The sequence below is a fragment of the Eleutherodactylus coqui genome, chromosome 3 (assembly GCF_035609145.1).
Source record: "Eleutherodactylus coqui strain aEleCoq1 chromosome 3, aEleCoq1.hap1, whole genome shotgun sequence".
Taxonomy (NCBI): domain Eukaryota; kingdom Metazoa; phylum Chordata; class Amphibia; order Anura; family Eleutherodactylidae; genus Eleutherodactylus; species Eleutherodactylus coqui.
In genome coordinates this window covers 90,591,412-90,611,757 of record NC_089839.1, presented here as the reverse complement: position 1 = coordinate 90,611,757, position 20,346 = coordinate 90,591,412, and the positions used below count along the sequence as shown (strand labels likewise).

Sequence of the window (20,346 nt, the reverse complement as noted above, 5' to 3'; positions counted from 1 at the left end):
CTGGTACGTATCACGGACCAAAATCAACATGCAATGTCCACTGCCCGTGGACGTGTTTCCGTGTGCCGACTGATACTAGTTACTCGCACATGACCGTGTGAATGCAGCCCAAGAAATACCAGACTATTGTGCTAAACACTCTTGTATAGATCCGTGCAAGAAATTGTGGTTTTTGTTTGTATTTATGTTTATTGAATTTTTATAAAGAAACAAGTACATAAGTTTACAATCATATTAGATCTTTTGTTACTAAATATTACATTATTTACAAAAAAACTGCATATTAGGCCCAATGCCCATGGACAGATTATCGCTGCAGAATTCACGGCCAGACACCTGCCGCGAGTTCTGCAGCAATGTTTATCCATAGACATGCTGTGGTAAACGATTCTCCCCTGTCCATGAGCAGAAAAATCAACTGCGATTTTCTGGTTGCGGGGGGAGAATCGCAGCAGGTTCTATTCTGGACAGAAAAAAAAACCCAAAAAAAAAAAGTGCATTGCAGTCAATGGAAGCCGCCCGCCCTGCGATACCTCCGCTGTGAGCACTGTGCAACTCCCGCGAGAATCCGTGTCACATGCTGCACTGCACATGCTCGCCGGGCAAGACACTCGCGGTGGATTCGGAAAAGGCGAGTATGGGGTCTCTGGTGGGTGCCAGATCTAATTATGCTGCGATACTTCACAGGCGGAATCCAACCCGGCCGTGGGCATGAGGCCTAAGGTGTATGTGAATGGCATGCTCATACGCAGCAAAATACCCCACGGCAAAATCAGCAGCTTCCCTGCAAAGGCAACAGAGCCAAAACCCCCAACACAGGCGAGGAAACCCGACCTAAACATATCCGCACACCCGACTATACCAGGCACTGAGAAACCCCCCCCCCCCCCCCCCCTCAACATCACCATTGCAGACACCCCAGCACTCATGGGCCCCAGTGAGCGCCGCTGGCCAGGCAATGAGGGAGTGGCATCAATTGACCAGCAACACTGCGCCCACTAGAGACCCCCAGACAGACATCAGAAGAAAGGCCATGCCAAACCAGGAGGCGAGGGGGAACGCTGCACCCACTGAAACCAGCCGACCCACTTGGACTATATTCATTGTTTGGCATTTTTTTTGTCCCCCCGCCCCCTTCTTTCTTCGGGATATTATTTTAAGTATTGTTTTAAATGGCTCTTTGTGTCACTTTTACATGAGTTACATTGTCAGGCTGGGAAGTTTCTACTTATTACACTTGTTCACCCAATACTCAGGCTGTTTAAGGAGGGACAAACATCAGCCGACGAAGGAGCATCAAAAGGCTCGCTGGTCGGTGGCACGTGTCCCCATGTAAACGGAGAAGTCAGTGACAGCTGTAGAGGGACAAATGATCGTCCCCATAGAGCAGATGATCTGCCCGTTCACATGGAGGGAAAGAGCACCAACCTACATGGTCAGTCATCAGCAAGGGTAAATAATTTGCCAATGTAAAAGGACCTTAAGGGACATTCAGCACAGAATGTAATTGTTCTGCGGGATGCAGCAGACTATTCCGCTACAAGAATCTGCACATCTAAATGTGTATTTTGATCCAGATTTTAAAAATTTTTAATTCTGCATCAAAATCCACATTAGCCATGCAGATTTTGGTGCAAAGTCTGCTGCGTTCTGTTGAACGATTCCACCCCATGTGAAGGGTCCCCAAGACGTCACGCATGTTTAGAAGAGACACGGAATGCTGTGAATATTATTGCTGCATCGTAAGGCTCTTGTCACATTTGCCCTCGGCTTGCTGGTTGTCCTGTCTCATCATGGGAGATAAAAATTGAAATGCTGGATCTATCCTCTGATGATAATAAATGGCGCTGGGTGAATGAGGTCTACTATATGGGGCCCTCTAGCATCTGGCCAGATAAAATAGCATAGCATGCTGCACTATTCTGTGAACGGAACCGGCGATGCAGATGTGAACAGACCATTACGGCGACACGTTTTTCCTGTGTCGGTAGAAGTCATCACGTATGCCGCGCTACAAGAGAGATTGGGTCCAGTTTCCATGCATCTTGCTCAGTATTATAACTAAAGCTTCCTTTACACAGGACAACTACTGGCTGACCATAGTCGTTGAGTGCAAACATGGCCCCCAACAGGGTGATAAGTCGCTACTTGTTTTATTTCAGCTCACCAGAAAAATAGTCGCAGGTTGATGAAAAGTTGCCCTCAATATACAATATCTTAACAAACAACTAATGAACAATCATCGCCCTGCGTAATAGCAAACGAGCGACGGTCGTATGAACACTTTTCTGAGCGATAGTTGTACAATGTGTGAATTATTACCATTACCTAAAAAGCAGATTGTTCCCGGCTTTTACTATGGTGATGCTGCTACATTGTAACTCCTGCAGGGGGGCAGCCAGGGATACAGGATGCCCAGCAGAGTATATACCCTCCAGCCCACCCGTACCGATGTGTCACACGCCATACCGTGTACCGGACGCCTCCTGTCACATTGTGTTGGGAGTGATCTCCAGGCCCTTTCTTACTACTACGTACATCCATTGCAACTTTTATATTTATATTGCAAAATTAGCAAGTAAAAGACACCAAATGCAGTCAGTTTACACACTAGAACTAGCTTTATAGCCTGCCCCATATTCCAGAGAAATCATGTGATATTTTTAACCCTTTAGTGACAGCCAATACACCTTTTTACAGATCTTATTAATGGGCTTTAAACCTGCATGTACATCTTTTTAAAGGCGGTGGCTGGGCTGACTACTGACAGCTAGGCTCCTGCTCCAACAGCTTGGAATGGAGAAACCTCAGATCCTAGCAGTTTAACCCCTTACATGTCACGATCAATAATAAAATGCAGCATGTAGGCAGATGACAGGGGAGGGGGATCCTTCTGTCACCCATCGGCACCCGCAATGCGATTGCAAGGTACCAATGGGTTCACATGGTAGCCAATAGTCTGACAAAGGTCTGCCATGTAACTCAGTTTATTAGGCTGCGACTCTCAGAGGAGTTAATAGGTTGCTGTCACAGTAGCATGTACTACATAAGTATTGCAGTGTACTACCGTAGCGATCGAACAACTAAAAAAAAATTAAAAAAAGTTTTAAAAAAAACAAAAACACTCAATAAAGTTTTATTGAAAGAAGAAAAAAAATATCCAGTTTAAGGGAAAAAAAAAATATAAATATAAAAGTTTTTCCTACAAAAAGCCTTTTTAAAATGAATAAAATGCTCCCCATTTTTTTTTAAACTTCATATTATTCATATTCGTAATGAGCCAATTAAAATATTTAATCGCGCGCAGTGAAGGCCATAAAAGCTATTTTTAAAAGCAAGAGAAGAATTGCTATTTTTCTTTTGCACGCCTTCCAAAAATATGCAATAAAAAGCAATCCAAAAAAAAAAAAAAAAACATGCCTCAAACTGGTACCCATAAAAACTACAAGTCCTTCTGCGTGAAACAAGCCCTCGCAGAGCTCCGCTGCTGGGAAAATAAAAATGTCCTGGGTCTCAGAATGCGGGGATACAGATTCACTTGTTTTTCTTTAAGAACCGTGTTGTAATTGTGCAAAAGTAGTAAACAAAAACCACTTCTATAAACTCGGTATCGCAGTAATCGCGCTGCTCAGATAAGAGAGCTATCATGTTCTTTTAATTGAATGGTGACGCTGTAAAAACAATGGCGGAATTTCTGTAGGGGTTCTATTTCCTCCCCAGAGCAAGAAACAAAGAAGAAGAAAAGAAAAAAAAGGTTACAGTAAAAAGTTATGCAAAACACAATATATGTACTCCACAGGGGTCAGAAAGAAAAATTACAACTTGTCCCAAAAATGTCATAAAACAACTCATATGGGTTTCGCAATGCAACGATGACAACCCCTTAGTCCTTAACGCACAAAGTAGACTGGCCACTAAAGGGTTAATAACATGCCGCACAGAACAGCAATGAAGCCTAGAATTGGCCATGCATGATGGTCCCTGAAGACGCACGGACCGGTACATGTTCACACCACACAGCTTACCTCCCGGCCGGCGGAGCCCCTGGCGCCGCTCTCTGCGGTAGAGTAGGGCTCTTCATGCTCCTCTGAGGTATAGTCCAGCTCCCCGTCCTCCTGGCCGCTCTTCAGTCTCTTGGGCTGACTCGCGGACTCGCCCTTTTCGTACTGCTCGGAGGATGAGGACGACGACATGACTGCGGCTCCGAATCGCCCACCGATACTGAAGTACTGTTGAAATACCAAATATGCGTCCCGCACTGACTGACGCTCCACTCACCTTCCATCCAACCGGGAGCGGGTCGGGGACTGGGTGGGGGCGGTATAAGGGGCGTGGCTATAGAGACGCTGTAAGGTGAGGACGCATGTATGTGTGACAAGCAGCCACGCGGGGCGCAGCTGGACCGCTGGTTGCCGTGGAGACGGCCTCTCTAGGTGGAATGGCGGTTGGATTCTGACAGGAACAGCTGATTGCTAGAGTTCTCTCTATAGGAGATGACTGGGAATTACCGCTTGCATTCTATTTAGACTTTTTTTTAAAATGTATTTCGTTTGCACTGGAGCGCGTCAGTTAATATAAACGTAGACATAGTGCTTTAGTTAATCTTTAAATAGTAAACATGGAAAAATGTGTTTTTTACTATACTTTCTGCGCGCACAAAAAAAACACGAACTGATGACCTCAGACATTGAAATGGCCAATTAGTTTAATGGCTTTCAGATGTTCTTTCTCTATGCAAACGCACAGGAAAATAGAGCGTGCTGTGGGAGGTTTTTACACAACAGAATTGCGCTTTCCCAATACACACGTATGAACACGTTGAAATCAGTGGGTTCTATTTTTGGCATATTGCGCACACAAATTTTTTGTGCACAAATGCGCTTGCATATACGTCCATGTGAATCCGGTCTTAGGCAGTTACAGACAGACGTATGCACAACCTCGCTTGCCAGTATGGAGCATAGTGGCGCATGAACATGTTTGTTTTCCCTCCGCCATTTATTCTCCGCACCATAGCAAATAGTAGCAAAAAGTAGTAGGAAGCTAGATCCTGCCTCATCTTTCCCGCACGTAGTCAATATTCCGTGCGGGAAGAATAGGGCAGGTCCTATATTTTCTCGGCAGTACAATAAACATGCGAGAATCCCGATAATGAAAACAAAGCCACTGAAATCAAATTGAAATCATATTGAAATCAGTGGTTTCGTTTTGTTACGTTATGTGGCCTTGATTATCACAACCGCATAACGGGACTAAACCACATTCGTCTGAATCTGCCCTAAGCCCTTAGGCCTCCTTCACACGAGCGATGTGGCTCCGCTGCAAGATCACATTACTGGTCCGTGCGATATCGCTGCGGTTTCTCGCAGTGATACCACGACTTTGTAGCACCACATGCAAGGATTTTCAGGGGAAGGGGGGAGAGAGGGCTTGAAATATAAGCCCTACCCCGAAAAAAAGCCGTAGCTGAAGAAAAAAATATGTATACATCACCCCTCCGGCGTTGTCCGTGGCTCCGCTGCAGCTTCTTCTCGGTCCCTGGCACTGTTACTCTGGTGCATGGTATCGTATTTGGGCCTTGCCACCTTTTCTATTAATGAATGCCCCTTTGTGGGATAAAGTGGAAAAAATTGTGTGAAAGGGTCTAAGGATGCCTGCACATTAGCGTTTTTCACGCGAATGTCAACAGGACTTTCTAATGTTAAAAACGCATTGCACAAAAACCGCAAAGCACAAACTTGCAATTTTTGTGTGATGCGATTTTAACATTAGAATGTCCCATTGACTTTTGCATTTAAAAAGCGCAGCAAAATCGCAGGGGGGAAAACGTGCAGGAAAAACACTAGTGTGCAGAGGCCCTAAAGCATATAGTAAAAGTGGCACAAAGCATGTCTGAGAGTTTTCTGTCGCAGTTTGCATCAGAAAACTGTTGAATTTTCAACAGTAAATAAGCTCCATTATCTTCTCATCCGATGCTCACCCTATGTGCTAAAGAAAGGGACAAAATAATTCTATACAAGTAAGGGCTCCCACCCACTTGCGTTAGCGCTTTGCGAGTTTTTAGCGCTGCGATAGAGCGCTAAAAATTTCTAGTTTAAAACAAATGAGTTGCAATGGTGCTATGCACATTTGCGATTTTTTTGCGCAGCGCGAGTGCGATTTTTTATCGATTGCGACTGCCCTATATTTGTGCAATGTCCGATTTTTCCCTCGCCCATGCAAGTCAATGGTTGGTGAAAAATCGCATCGCACATCGCAGAATCGCATGCGCGAATGTGTTACAATTCTTTTCTCTATAATTGAGTTTAAAGTGTCAAAAACGCTGCGATAAAAAAATCGCAGGACAGTAATATTACATAGAGCTTTGCGATGCGAGTTTAGTGGGGGAAAAATTGCAGCGCAATCGCACAAAAATCGCAAATTGTTCACTGCGATATCGCAGCGATTTTATAAACGCACTATCGCCCTCGCAAGTGAGTGGGAGCTCTAAAGGCGAGATTAACTGAGCATGTTCAACCAAAGCAAAGAACTACTGGAGGTTAACAGAGTGGGGATGGGAGGTTTGGAAGGATGAGAAATCAGAACTAGTGCATAAAAAATGAGTGTAATTGCAAAGATTAATGATTTTACATATAGATTAATTGCTTACAAACCCAATGATTACAGTAAACATCCCAGAAAAGTAATAAAATTAAAAACTGTCAACCTAAAACTCATGCATAACAGTACAGAAGAAGGCTGCCTGCAGACGGCCGTGTCGGATCCAGCTGCGAGAATTCTCAGAGCGGAGTCGGCGCCGGTGAGTGACGTTTCTGTGCAGGGCTCTGTGAGTCCCGCACAGAATTAGGCTGGGTTCACACAAGGCGGATTTGCCACGGTTTTGCCGCGGTTTTTCCTTTGCGGTTTTGTCGCAGAAGAACTGCTTCTGCGGCAAAACCGCTTCAAAGGTTAATTTGGGCTTGCGGATTTTCGTGCGGAAAAATTCGCAAGCGTTTTTTTCCGCAGCGCTTTTTACTTTTTGCCGCGTATTTGGTGCGGTTTTGGCTGCGTCCATAGAGGTCTATGGACAAAAAAGCGCTGCTGAAAAGACCAAAGAATGAACATGCTGCATCTTTTAAAACCGCGCCGCAGTTGCATTTCTGCACTGTGGCTGTGCGGAAAAAATCCGTCCTGTGAGAACAGCTTTTTGGCAAATCTCATTTGTGCTGCATTGCACTGCAAACGCAGCGGTTTTGCCGCAGTGCGGATATGCAACGGCAATCCACGGCAAATCCGCCCTGTGTGAACCCAGCCTTAGAGCATGCCGCGATTTGTTTTCTGCACGGGATTTCGCGCAGACAAACCGCATGCATCTGCATAGGATTGCGTATTGCAATGCAATCCTATGCAGGCATGTACGGGTGGAAATTCCCGCCACGGAATTTTCGCCCGTCTGCAGGCGGCGGAAGTGACGGTTTATTTTTCTTCAATAAGAGGTTTTTGTTCAAAGGGGGTAGGAGATCACTATAAGAAGTGATGGGGGAGCTTTGTGGTTTGGAGGTTGAGAAGGAAGCAGTTTGCTCATAAAAATATGACTGCTGCTTTGCAGCGTCATCTAAGACATAATCTACTCACCAATATGACTAAATTTGTTGAATTTTTTCAATCTTCATAAAGAATACCGGTTACCTTTTTGGGTATTGTTTCTGTGAACACTGGAAAGCATCCATATTTAAAGGGGTTTACTAATGTCTGCAAATAGGTTACTTCAATTGATCGATTCTGCGCTGTTACCGACCCACTTATTGCACTGTTTTCTCCTACGCCTCTGCAGCTTCTTTTTGGTAATGCTAGGTGAAGTTGTTTCTTCTTTAGGAACACAACCAAGTGACTCGGCTTAATGGCCTTTTTTCTGCAGGAGGAGTTGTATTTTCTTTAGACAACAGCAGGGTTCAAGCTGATGTCGCTATGAACCACCATCTTACCAAAAGTGTGAACTGAACTGCGTTACCATTGTTCTGTTGTGGACTACTGAGGTTCTTGTGACTGCAGAGACGGATCATGGCTGAAAGAAGTCTCCATGGTGGTCTGGATCCATATATAGAAGAAAAGATAAAGATAACATGTAAATTGCTACTGGATGTAACTATTGTAGTCACCTTTCACCGTGTAGAACCTGACGATTTCTTGACTGGCAATTTCATAACCACATTATTTACACCTATACTTCCATACATAGACCAGGGTTGTGCAAAAGTTTGACACATACTAAGCCAACCAATAAGTGTTAACTTAGACAAGAGTGTCTAAAGATGCACCAGATTTATCATCCAGCATGTGCCACATAGAAAAACTACATGCGAGAAAAAGAAGGCAAGGTCTTAGGAATATAGCACGACAATGACGCTAGTGAAAACAAAACCATTGAAATCAATTGTCGCGTTCTGTCACGTTTTGCAGCGTGATTTTCACGCCCGCAAAATGTTAAGTAAACACAGCCGTCTGAAAAAACCCTAATTAAGAAATACTAAAACACTCTAATGGTGCATTTAGACGGAACAATTATTATCGTTTACAAAATCATTCAAATGAACGAAAGTGAATGATAATCATTCAGTTTAAACACGAGCAACAAATAAACGACGAAAAAGAATTGAGAGCTTCTCGTTCATCATTCAGTTTCAGCTGGTATAAAAGCCAGTACCAGCTTGGGTACTTGTCGGACAGTTTAAACATTGTGTTGGGACTCGAACCCGGAACCTCTTGCACTCCAGCTGGCAGCTGTCTCCGTTGAGTCATTCAGGACTCTGGACAAGTTCTCCTTTATACCTTGACCTTGTTTCCAGATACTACTATCCATCTCCTGTTCTAGTTCCACCTGCTCTTGTTTAAGACTCACTAAAAAGACTGGTCCTGCCATTCCTTCTGTGTGTGATTATTCTCCTCCACAGCATTGATTACCTTGAGTTCTGCCTGCTCCTCTGCTATTGCTACAATACTTCCTGATTCCGACTTCTGGCTTCCCTTCTGACTGCGCTACCCGCCTCATCCATCTGTACTGCAAACAGAGACCTCTGGTTGCTGATTCCTGGCTCTTCCCTGACCACACTCCAGACCTGCGGCTTTGATACCTCCGTCTCCAACCCAGTGCCTAAAAACCGCTACACACTGATCGTTCAGTCGGAAGGAGTATCATCACTCCTTAAAGAGAGCACCTAGAAGGTGAGTAAGGAGACTTAAGGCCCATTTAGATACAACGATTATCGCTCAAAATTCACTCAAAAGCAATTGTTTGAGCGACAATCGTTGTGTGCATTTACATGCTCCGGGAACATCTGTATTCTCGCTTTGAGTGGGGTATGCAGAACACAGTTGGAGCGCTGCTTTCTGCATACTCCTGGTTTGTTCTCTGAGTGGGATACCAGCTGATACAATAGTATCAACGTTATCCCACTGAGAACTCAGTGCGCAGCACTCATAAGGCTGAAAGTTAGCAATGAGCGAATAGTGCATGAACAGTGCACGATGGCCAAGCGTTTAGACACAACGACTCTTTTGAGCGATAATCGTTGAGTCTAAATGGGGTATTGGAAGGCCATGCATACTCCTATGGGAAAGATATGCAAATACAAAAAAATAGAACAATACCTCTACAGTGCCACCTATTGAATGGCAGCAATTCTGCAAATCAATGACCGACCCTTTATACAGATCTTTAGAACTATGACTGTTCCATCTTCCTTATTTACAAAGGAATGTGAAACACTAAATGATAAGTGAACAAAACATGCATGATTCTCCTTGAGAATCATGCTATCTAAACAGGCTGCCCGAGCGCGAACGAGTAATGCAATGCAGTTCTGTTACAAAAACGCATTGCATCCAAGGGGAATTCACATGTTGGTGAGCACGATATCGGGCCATGATTCACGGCCCAATACCGTGCTTGCCTGTTAGCCTACTGCACAAATGTAGAAATGTTCCACTGCAAACATCACAAGTTCTAAACAGATATCAGGAACTTGGAGGAGCAGGTAGCTAATGTCAGAACAAACATATGAGGAATAGAATAGTTTCTTAATCCGTGTTATTGACCGCTAGCATCATTTTTTTTAACACTAATCATTCCGTGTAAAACCCCTTTTACGCACAAATGTGCAAATGCTTCACTGCAAACACCACAGGTTCTGTACAGATAAGAGGAACTTGGAGGAGCAGGTGACTAATGCAACAATAAACATATGAGGAATAGAATAGTTTCCTAATCCATGTTTTTGACCACTAGCATCATTTCCTCACATTTGTGGCGTGATGTTCCTACATTTTTAGCTGTAGATAAAAATACTTTCAAACAGATAATCCTGTGCTACAAAACTGAGCACAGTCTGAGAATTATCATACAAGTATATCAATAACCTCTAATGTTGAGAAATGTACTTTTAAACAGTGAGATGTTGTGGGATTCTAGAGGTTAATAACTGGCTATGTCAATGGTGCCCTTAGCAAAGATATGGATTCCTAGACCCTGAAGTGAATTACCTATATGATGGACTCCTTACTAGAGAGGGATTACACCTTATAAAAACAGGTAAGCAAATATTTGGTGGGCGCCTTACTTTACTCATCAGGAGAGCTTTAAACTAGAACAATATGGGAAGGGAAGTGAAAGACCAGGCAAAAATATACAGTTAATGAATACATTTGAGAACCTTGCTATTAGAAGTGGAATGAAAGAACAAAGACAAACAATTCAGAAGGAAAGTAGAGGAGCAAGAGACACTGATCACAAACTAAAATGTCTTTACATAAATGCACAGAGCATGGGAAACAAGCAAGGAGAATTGGAGCTCGTAACACAAAAAGAGAAATATAATGTCATAGGCATCATAAAAACTTAGTGCGTTAATACACATGATTGGAAGACAAGGCTTGAAGGATACAACTGATTTATAAGTAACAGACTATAAAAGAGGAGGGAGTATTGCATTGTACATTAGGAAAGCATATATCTCCACAGAGATTCAAGCTTCAGAGCATGGGAGTTCTGTAGAAACTGTTTGGGTAAGAAAACAAGGAGAGAACAACAGAAAGGACACCATTGTAGGCATTTACTGTAGGCCACCTGGACAAGCAGAAGATATGGATGAACTTTCTACATCAGATGGCCAAGTTCTCAAAAAAGTACGACATAGTGATCATGGGAGGTTTTAACTATACAGATATTAGTTGGGAATCTCTCACAGGCAACAAATTCTTATCCGCTATTACTGACAACTTTATCTTCCAAAAGGTAGAAGAGAAAACAAGGGGATCTATAATCTTGGACCTAATTCTTGCCAACATGGAGGAAATAGTTGATAAGGGTGCTGAGACCTCAGGAGAAGCAGTGATCATGCCATTATTGAATATTGGATAACAAGGGGAAGAAACCTGAAAAGACGCAATTGTCGTGGTTGAATTTCAGAAAGGCAGATTTTAATGAACTCAGAAAGAGGGTAGGAAGGATCCAATGGATGGATGTTCTTAAGGACAGCAATGTCAATGAAGGATGGGAAATACTGCAAAATGAGATTCTCAAAGCACAATCGTTAACAGTCCCTAAAAAAAGGGACTTAAACACATGACAAAAAGGAAAAAAAAATATGTTTATCAAATGGAGGCATATCTAGAGAAGAATATAATGCAGTCTGCAGTTATTGTAGGGCAAGTGTCAGAAAAGCTAAATCTAATAATATATTGAGTTTACAAGAGCGGCCAAAAGCAATAACACAGGATACTATAGGATGTTTACAGGATGAAAATGGTGAATTGGTTAAAAATTATGTTGAGTGGGCCGAACTTTAAAATTGCTATTTTGTATTTGTTTTCTCTTAGAAAGTAGATGATCTTCCCTGTGCTATTGAATGAATAAAAGAATGCAGGCTATCTATAAACAGAGATATGGTGAGGGAACACTTAGCTAACTTACATTAATTCAAGTCTACAGGTCCAGATGAATTACATCCTAGGATACTGAAGGAAGCAGCAGAGGTAATTGCTGAATCACTTGCCATAATCTTTGAAAATGCCTGGAGAACAAGAGAAGTCCCAGAAAATTGGAAAAGGGCAAATGTTGTCCGTATCTTCAAAAAAGGGAAGAAGGTGGACCCAGGAAACTACAGGTCTGTGAGCCTGACTTCTATATCTGGAAAGATCTTTGAACAAATTATTAAACAGCATGTATGCAAGTGCATGGATAAAATGGAGTGATTAACCAGAGACAGCATGGGTTTATGACAAACAAGTTATGCCAGACTAATCTAATTTCCTTCTATGACAGAATCACTGACTGGGTTGATCAGGAAAATTCAGTAGATATAGTATATCTTGACATTAGTAAAGCATTTGACAAAGTATCTCATACCATCCTTAATGAAAAGATAACCAAATATGGGATTGACAAGGCAATTATTATAGGTGGATTCAGAACTGCTTGAGTGATTGTACTCAAAGTTGTCATAAATGGCTGCACATCCAAGTGGAAGAATGTCTCAAGTAGGGTACCACAAGGCTCTGTCCTGGGCCCAGTGTTCAACATTTTTATAAATGATCTAAAGGAGGGAATTGATGGGAAACCGATCAAGTTTGTTGACGACACAAAGCTGGGAGGGATAACTAACACTAAAAGAGAGAGAGAGGATTCAAAAAGATCTGGACAAACTTAAAGGGGTTGTCTCGCGAAAGCAAGTGGGGTTAAGCACTTCTGTATGGCCATATAAATGCACTTTGTAATATACATCGTGCATTAAATATGAGCCATACAGAAGTTATTCACTTACCTTCCCTGCGCTGGCGTCCCCGTCTCCATGGCTCCGTCTAACTTCAGCGTCTAATCGCCCGATTAGACGCGCTTGCGCAGAAGGGTCTTCTGCCTTCGGCTCGGTCTGGCACGAGCCGCATTCTGGCTCCGCCCCCTTCTACGCATCATCGCGTAGCTCCGCCCTGTCACGTGTGCCGATTCCAGCCAATCAGGAGGCTGGAATCGGCACATGTGACGGGGCGGAGCTACGCGATGACGCGTAGAAGGGGGCGGAGCCAGGACGCCGCTGCTGCCGGGCAGACCCGAAGGCAGAAGGCCCTTCTGCGCAAGCGCGTCTAATCGGGCGATTAGACGCTGAAGTTAGACGGAGCCATGGAGACGGGGACGCCAGCGCACGGAAGGTAAGTGAATAACTTCTGTATGGCTCATATTTAATGCACGATGTATATTACAAAGTGCATTAATATGGCCATACAGAAGTGCTTAACCCCACTTGCTTTCGTGAGACAACCCCTTTAAACAGTAGGTAGCGACTAACAGAATGGTATTTCAAGGGGTTGTCCCGCGCCGAAACGGGTTTTTTTTTTTTTCAACCCCCCCCCCCGTTCGGCGCGAGACAACCCCGATGCAGGGACCTAAAGAAAGCTTACCGGAGCGCTTACCTGAATCCCCGCGCTCCGGTGACTTCTATACTTACCGGTGAAGATGGCCGCCGGGATCCTCTTCTTCCGTGGACCGCAGCTCTTCTGTGCGGTCCATTGCCGATTCCAGCCTCCTGATTGGCTGGAATCGGCACGTGACGGGGCGGAGCTACACGGAGCCGGCATCCTGCACGAGAGGCTCCATTGAAGAAAGCAGAAGACCCGGACTGCGCAAGCGCGGCTAATTTGGCCATTAGAGGCCGAAAATTAGTCCGAAACCATGGAGACGAGGACGCCAGCAACGGAGCAGGTAAGTATAAAACTTTTTATAACTTCTGTATGGCTCATAATTAATGCACAATGTATATTACAAAGTGCATTAATATGGCCATACAGAAGTGTATAGACCTACTTCCTGCCGCGGGACAACCCCTTTAACAAGGAGAAATGCAATGTCCTACATCTGGGCAAGAAAAATAAAAAACAGCACACACAGAATGAGAGGAATTGGGCTAAGCAGCAGAACATGTGAAAAAGACTTGGGTATACTAATAACAGTCAACAATGTGCTGCAGCAGCAAGAAAAGGCAAACACAATTCTGGGATGTATAAAGAGAAGCATAGAGTCTGGATCACGTGAGGACATTATTCCCTTCTACTCTTCCTTGGTCAGACCTCATCTGGAATACTGTGTCCAGTTCTGGGCACCCCACTTTAAATAAGACATCAACAAACTGGAGCAGTTCAGAGAAGAGTTTCCCAAGATGGTGAGTGGTTTGCAAACCATGTCCTATGAGGAACGGTTAAAGGATCTGGGAATGTTTAGCTTGCAAAAAAGAAGGCTGAGAGGAGACTTAATAGCTCTCTACAAATATCTGAAGGGCTGTAACACTCGGAGAGATTCTCATTTGCAGAAGGAAAGACTAGAAGCAGTGGGATAAAACTGAAAGGCCGGAGATACAGATTAGATATTAGAAAAAAAAAATTATGACAGTGAGGGTGATCAATGAGTGGAACAGGTTGCCACAGGAGGTGATGTGTACTCCTTTAATGGAAGTCTGAGTAGGGGGTTGGACCAGATGACCCTGAAGGTTCCTTCCAACTCTACCATTCTATGATTCTGTATTCAAGATAGGTCATCCATATCAGTTTGTTAAGAGTGAGTTACTTGGGACACCCACTGATTAGTTGATTGAAGAGGCCATGATGCTGGGGTGAGTAACATCACATTCATCTGTCTAAGGAATGATGGGTTAATAAACCAGCATTGCATTCACCCAAAAATCGCTTGAGTTTTCAACACATTCATCAGAACGATTGCTGACATCCTCCTCCTTGACTTCCACACATTTATATACAAATATATGTAAACGAGTTGACCTCAAAGGGCACCTTTACATGAGCACCATTAATGCTCATATATGAGCTCTAATTGCCAGGCTGCACCTGCACTTGCAAGTGCAGTCCAGCAACTATCTGAAAAACATATGAGAGTTATAGTTTTTTATCAGCTAAAGAGTTACAGGTTCGAGACCAGGACTATTCAAACTATCTCCAGAAGTAAGTTTCCTGTTGTCACCTTGATTTTTTTTTGTCTATCTCAGGAACTTTAATGTGCTAGCATGTCCTTTGTGATTATCATCTGCTACCTGTTTGCTATAGATTGAAAACTCCTTCCATACCTGCATAAGCAGAACTCTGTGATGTAATCATCAAAGTCTACACTGAAAAACAAGTTGGCTGAATCCTCCCCGGAGCTTTATAGAATTATAGCCTATTTACCGGAAACCAAGTTTTGAAATGAGCAATGAAACAATATCACAATAATTGTACTTTCAAAAATGACGATCGAAAGACAAAAATTATACAGGAAAATACACAAATATAGTAAACGAAAGACGTTTTTCCCTGCAAGCCTTTAACTCCCACATAACTACATTTTACTACCTTTACTTAAAGGGGTTTTGTTATAAAAAAAAAAAAATCTATACTCGCTTATTCCTCCCCCTGTAAGTCTCCTTAGCACATCTTCTCCTGGCTAAGCTGATGCAGTGCCCCAGGGTCACCTCACTGCACAGTGGCTGGCTTGTTATGAAGGCTGCATTCCTCACATTCCTTCCAGCTGGGTCAGTGAAGGTCATGTCCCTGTGCTGTAGCATTCACTGCCTAGGAAGGAATTCTAATCTATTTCAGAGACAGCTCGCATGAGCAATCTCTGAAGTAGATGGGAACTCCCCCTGCTGGCCTGTGAGCTGTGACTTAAGGTACATTGGTTGGCCAGAAGACTGTCAACCAATGTACCTAACCTTACAGGAAGGAGAAGAATCAGACAGCTGGAGGTGAATTGACCCTCCGGGACTGCAGGAGACAGAAGATGGGTGAGGTGAAGATCTGGTAAGGAGACTGACAGGCGAAGAATAGCAAGTATCCACACAGAGAGCAATATGCCACACAGCTCTGCTACATGCACATCATACACACACAGCTCTGGTGCATGTACATACATACAGCTTTGCTACATACATTCTTCATTCTATACAACAGGGATCACAAGCAGCACAGCACTCGGGATGAAGGACCTGTGATGACATCACCGTCATGCTTTGCCCCTGATCACATGATGAGGATGTATCACAGGTCCTTCATCCCGAGTTAAAGCTCCGCCGCCTGATCACATGACAGTGACATCACAGGTCCTTCATCCTGAGTGAGTTACACGCTCCGCCCCTGATCACATGATGGTGATGTCATCACATGTCCTTCATCCCTATGCAGATTACGGGCGGACTACATTCCCTACAAACCCCATGCGGTCTCAGTTGCTATAGAATAGTAACGAACACCTTTCCGGACAGCAGCCATGTGCTTACAGGACCTGTGATTACGTCAGCGTCATGTCATCAGGGGCAGAGCATGTAACTCACTGGAGATGAAGAACCTGTCGTGATGTCATTGTCATGTGATCAGGGACAGAGCGTGTAACTCACTCATGGACGGACAGGTGGAAAAAACTAATCCAGAAATGACTGATTCATGAAGATGCCTCACAATGTCTAGAATAAAAGAGCTACAGTGCCCTGAGTTTCCTACTTTTGATGTCTACATGACTGACTTTTATGTCTAATCCTGACTGTTGTGTGATCATGCTTTTTTAGCTCTGGAATTCTGGACAGGTGTGCACACCACTGGCCATGGATTTCTGAAGAGTGAGGGTGAAATGAATTGAAATGAATGGGCAGCGTTAGCAGCACTGTTGAAAGTGCGGCACAACTTGGTGCTGCGCTTTGGGTAGTGCTAAACGCAGTGCTAGCTGCGCTATCAAAAAAAAGTTATACTCAGAAATGCTGACACTGTCTGGTCCGCTGCTTTCCGGGGCTCCGGGCATTTGTCAGAGTATCTTTTGCTAGGGACGGCAGAGCATAGCATTACACACAAAGCACATGACACGCACAGCTCTGCTGCATGCTGATTCACACACATCACACACAGCTCTGATTTACACACATGATACACACAGCTCTACTACATCCATCCTGATTCAGACACGATACACACAGCTCTGCTACATACTGATTTACACACATAGCCCTGCTACAGTGATGATCCCCTGGTCCTGTGATTCCTGACTCCACCCACACAGGTGATCACATGACGGTGATGTCATCACAGGTCTTGGTAGGAGCTGTCAGTTTATCCAGTATACAGTACTTTCTACCAAACTGCACAATGGCTCCTCACACAACATTGACGTCACCGCAGGTCCTTCAGCCCACTGGATCTCTGAGGTGGCAGTAGGTCAGTGTCTTCTGTCAGGACTGAGCGGAGTTGTGTCAGAGATAATGACAGCTTAGTTGTATTCTCATTTTGATCTTCTTGTCCTCCCCTTTTCAAGAGCCCTAACTGTGTTGTTCTTCTGTCCGCAAGGCTCTTTGTATTATATATGTTGTAGGACCTTCAATGACATCACCGGGAGGCAAAGCAATGACGTCACCAGGGGCGAAGCATCAGAAGCACTCACATACTAACTGACAAGTTGTCGTTAGTAGTTTGATATGTACAGCTGGTATGAGTTATACGTCCTGTATATACTGATATGGACCATACTGGTGTACTCTGACCCAGGTTATCACTGGGCCAGAGTACACCACCATGGTCCAAACCAATAAATTCAATAACACCCGCGAACAGGCAACCTTAGAGTTATACATCCTGATATCCTTATATACAGGAAGTATATCTCTAAGGCTGCCTGTCCACGGGCGTTATTGAATTGCGTTCCCTGTGGCAATATTCCGGCCACGGGGAACGCAATGCACACTTTTCATAGCGCTGCTATGGAAAGCCCGCCCCCTTGTCCACGAGCAGAGAATCATTGCGATTCTCCGCGGTCAGCCTGTCAAATAGGCTGACAGCGGAGATAAAGCGGTGCATACAGCACTTTTTCTTTCAGTATTTTCACTGAATCTTCGACCGGAGGTTCCAACACAGATGTGAAACTGGCCTTAAACTAGCATGGTTGATATCAATGTATATAGTGATATGTACCATGCTGGTATACCCTGGGCATTTCCTGTATATGATTGCACACTTTACACACAATTAAAAAACGCATGAAAAACCTGCATGCAGTATTTAAAAAAATGCATGTATTGTTTAAATTTGCATGCAGATTTTAATAAGGTATGCTGTTTTTCAATGCGATTTTAATTGTAGTTTAAAAATGCAACAAAAAACATGAACACAGCCTAAGGGCTTATTCAGACGATCATATATCGGCCGGGTTTTCATGCCGGCCGATATACGGCATCTCTCTCTGCAGGGGGAGGAGGCTGGAAGAGTCGGGAGCAGTGCACTGAGCACCCGCCCCCTCTCCGCCCCTCACCACTATTTGCAATGGGAGGGGGTGGAGCTAAGTCAGGAAATTCAGCTCCGCCCCAGACTCTCCCACTGCAAATAGTGGCGAGGGACCGAAGCTCAGTGCACTGCTCCTGGGTCTTCCAGCCTCCTTCCCCTGCAGAGAGGGAGACCTATATCGTCAGGGCGTGAAAACCTGGCCGATATATGGTCATCTGAAGCCACTCTAAAGGCTAATGTATACGGGCGTTTTTTCACTATGTGATATGCAGTAAATGGAGGCAATGAAAGTCAATGGACTTTCATACTTCCATGCACACCAGTGTGTGAACACAGGGTTTACATACGACAGATAAAAATAATTCGCAGCATGCATCCAAGATAGGATGTGTCATGATTTGTTTCCCGCAACGTGGTGCCATGCAATGCGGGAAAACATCGCTCATATATACAGGGTTCATATTCTTGCGAGATTTGTGCGTCTCGCAACGCACAAGGTTTGCACAGTTTTTTCGGCCTAAGGGGCTACAAACACATTTTCATGTAGACCAGGAAATGAGCCATATTTGGAAAGCTTATACTAAGTGGCAGATCATTTATTGAAATTCATGTTGCAGCTGTATGCAGTACGGTTTCAGTATGGGTACAGGTACAGATAGAGGAGAGGGGGAGCCAGCTGAACTTTTGCACCTGGGCTCCTGAGCCTCTAGTTATGCCCCTGACAAACTGTCTATCTCTCTGCCACTTCCTCCCAAGTAAAGCTGGGTTCACATAGTATTTCTGAAAACAGCATCCAGTTATAAACTCTGTGTGAACCCAATCTAACTCATAACATAGATCAGTGGCAGAATAAATAACATTCAGTGACTTATAGTTGATTACTTCTCTAATTGATCTCTTTTCTTTTCTCCATTTGGCCCAGACCATGATGACAGCTGCCTCTGCCACCACTCTTTTTTTGTGTGGCCCATACACATAATAGCTGAATACACTGTGCCCCCTAAATGTAATAGCTAAATGCACCGTGCCTCCCAAATACAATAGCTCCACATAATACCCGGCAGGTGACCTCGCGTAACTGTCATTTCTTGAATTCTTCTATACTGCGAAAGGTCTGGCCGGCACGCCAACGGACATGCACGGTATAGATTTTCTCGCACAGTCATTGGCCAATGACGTGAGTCCCGCCACCCTCATGCCATGTTAATTGCGGAACGGACGCAGGTCGGACAGCTTCTATTGACTTCTATGGAAGCCGTCCATGTGGACACTGCACAAAAATAGAGCATGCCACAATTTTTTCCTCCGTGAGCTGAAAATCACAATTGATTTCCGCTCCTGTGCAGGATGAAGCGCTTTTCCATGGTATGCTATGGACGGTATTTGCTGTGTAACCTGCAGGTGGATGCCTGCTCTGGATTCCACAATGCAAATATGCCCGTGTGCAGGTGATCTATAAGAGCTTCCCATATTGTGTCCCCTGGTTAAAATAGTGCTAGACACTGTTCTCTCTAAACATAATAGCTCCACGCACTGTATAGAAATAACATGATAACTTTCTTATCAGTGCTATTACTGCAATACCAAGTTTATATAGATTTTTTTACTACTTTTGCACAATAGAAACAACATTTTTAAAGAAAAACAATAAAATCTGCATGACCGCATTCTAAGGGCTTATTGACATGAGCGTATATCGAGCGGCTGTGAAAACGAACGGCCGATATATGCTACCATGTGATGCACGGGGTGGCGTATATGCCATCATGCTGTCTTCTCCTTCCCTCCCTCTCAACGGCTCTCTGCAAGGGGAGGAGGCGGGACGGGGCGGGAGCTAGTGTGCCAATCTCCCACCCCTCTCCTCTGTTTGCAATGGGAGTAGCGAGACGAGGGCAAGGCTTAGATCTGCCCCTCCTCCCATTGCAAACAGTGGCAAGGGCAGAGAGGAGAAGAGAAGGGGGACAGAGTTTAGTAGTCACACTGCTAAACTCCCTCCCACCTCCCTTCTCCTGCAGCTGTCATTGGCTCCCATGGGAGTCAATGCAGCTGCCAACGATGAAACAGCACCCGACC

The 20,346-nt window shown here is 44.2% G+C and overlaps 2 protein-coding genes across 3 annotated transcripts in view; one reads left to right on the top strand and one right to left on the bottom strand.

Annotated features, from left to right (window-relative positions):
• The window catches only part of LOC136620845 (heterogeneous nuclear ribonucleoprotein L-like), a 35,715-nt gene extending 31,426 nt beyond the window's left edge, over positions 1 to 4,289 (bottom strand). For both annotated transcript variants that reach the window (XM_066595866.1, XM_066595867.1), the window contains exon 1: positions 4,026 to 4,289. In XM_066595866.1, coding sequence (XP_066451963.1) covers positions 4,026 to 4,193 — 168 coding nt within the window. In that variant the 5' untranslated portion in view covers positions 4,194 to 4,289. The remainder of the gene's footprint in view (positions 1 to 4,025) is intronic.
• LOC136620153 (regulator of microtubule dynamics protein 2-like) overlaps positions 1 to 20,346 on the top strand; it is a gene marked incomplete at its 5' end in the record, with an annotated part of 371,477 nt that overhangs the window by 142,126 nt on the left and 209,005 nt on the right. The window lies entirely within an intron of this gene.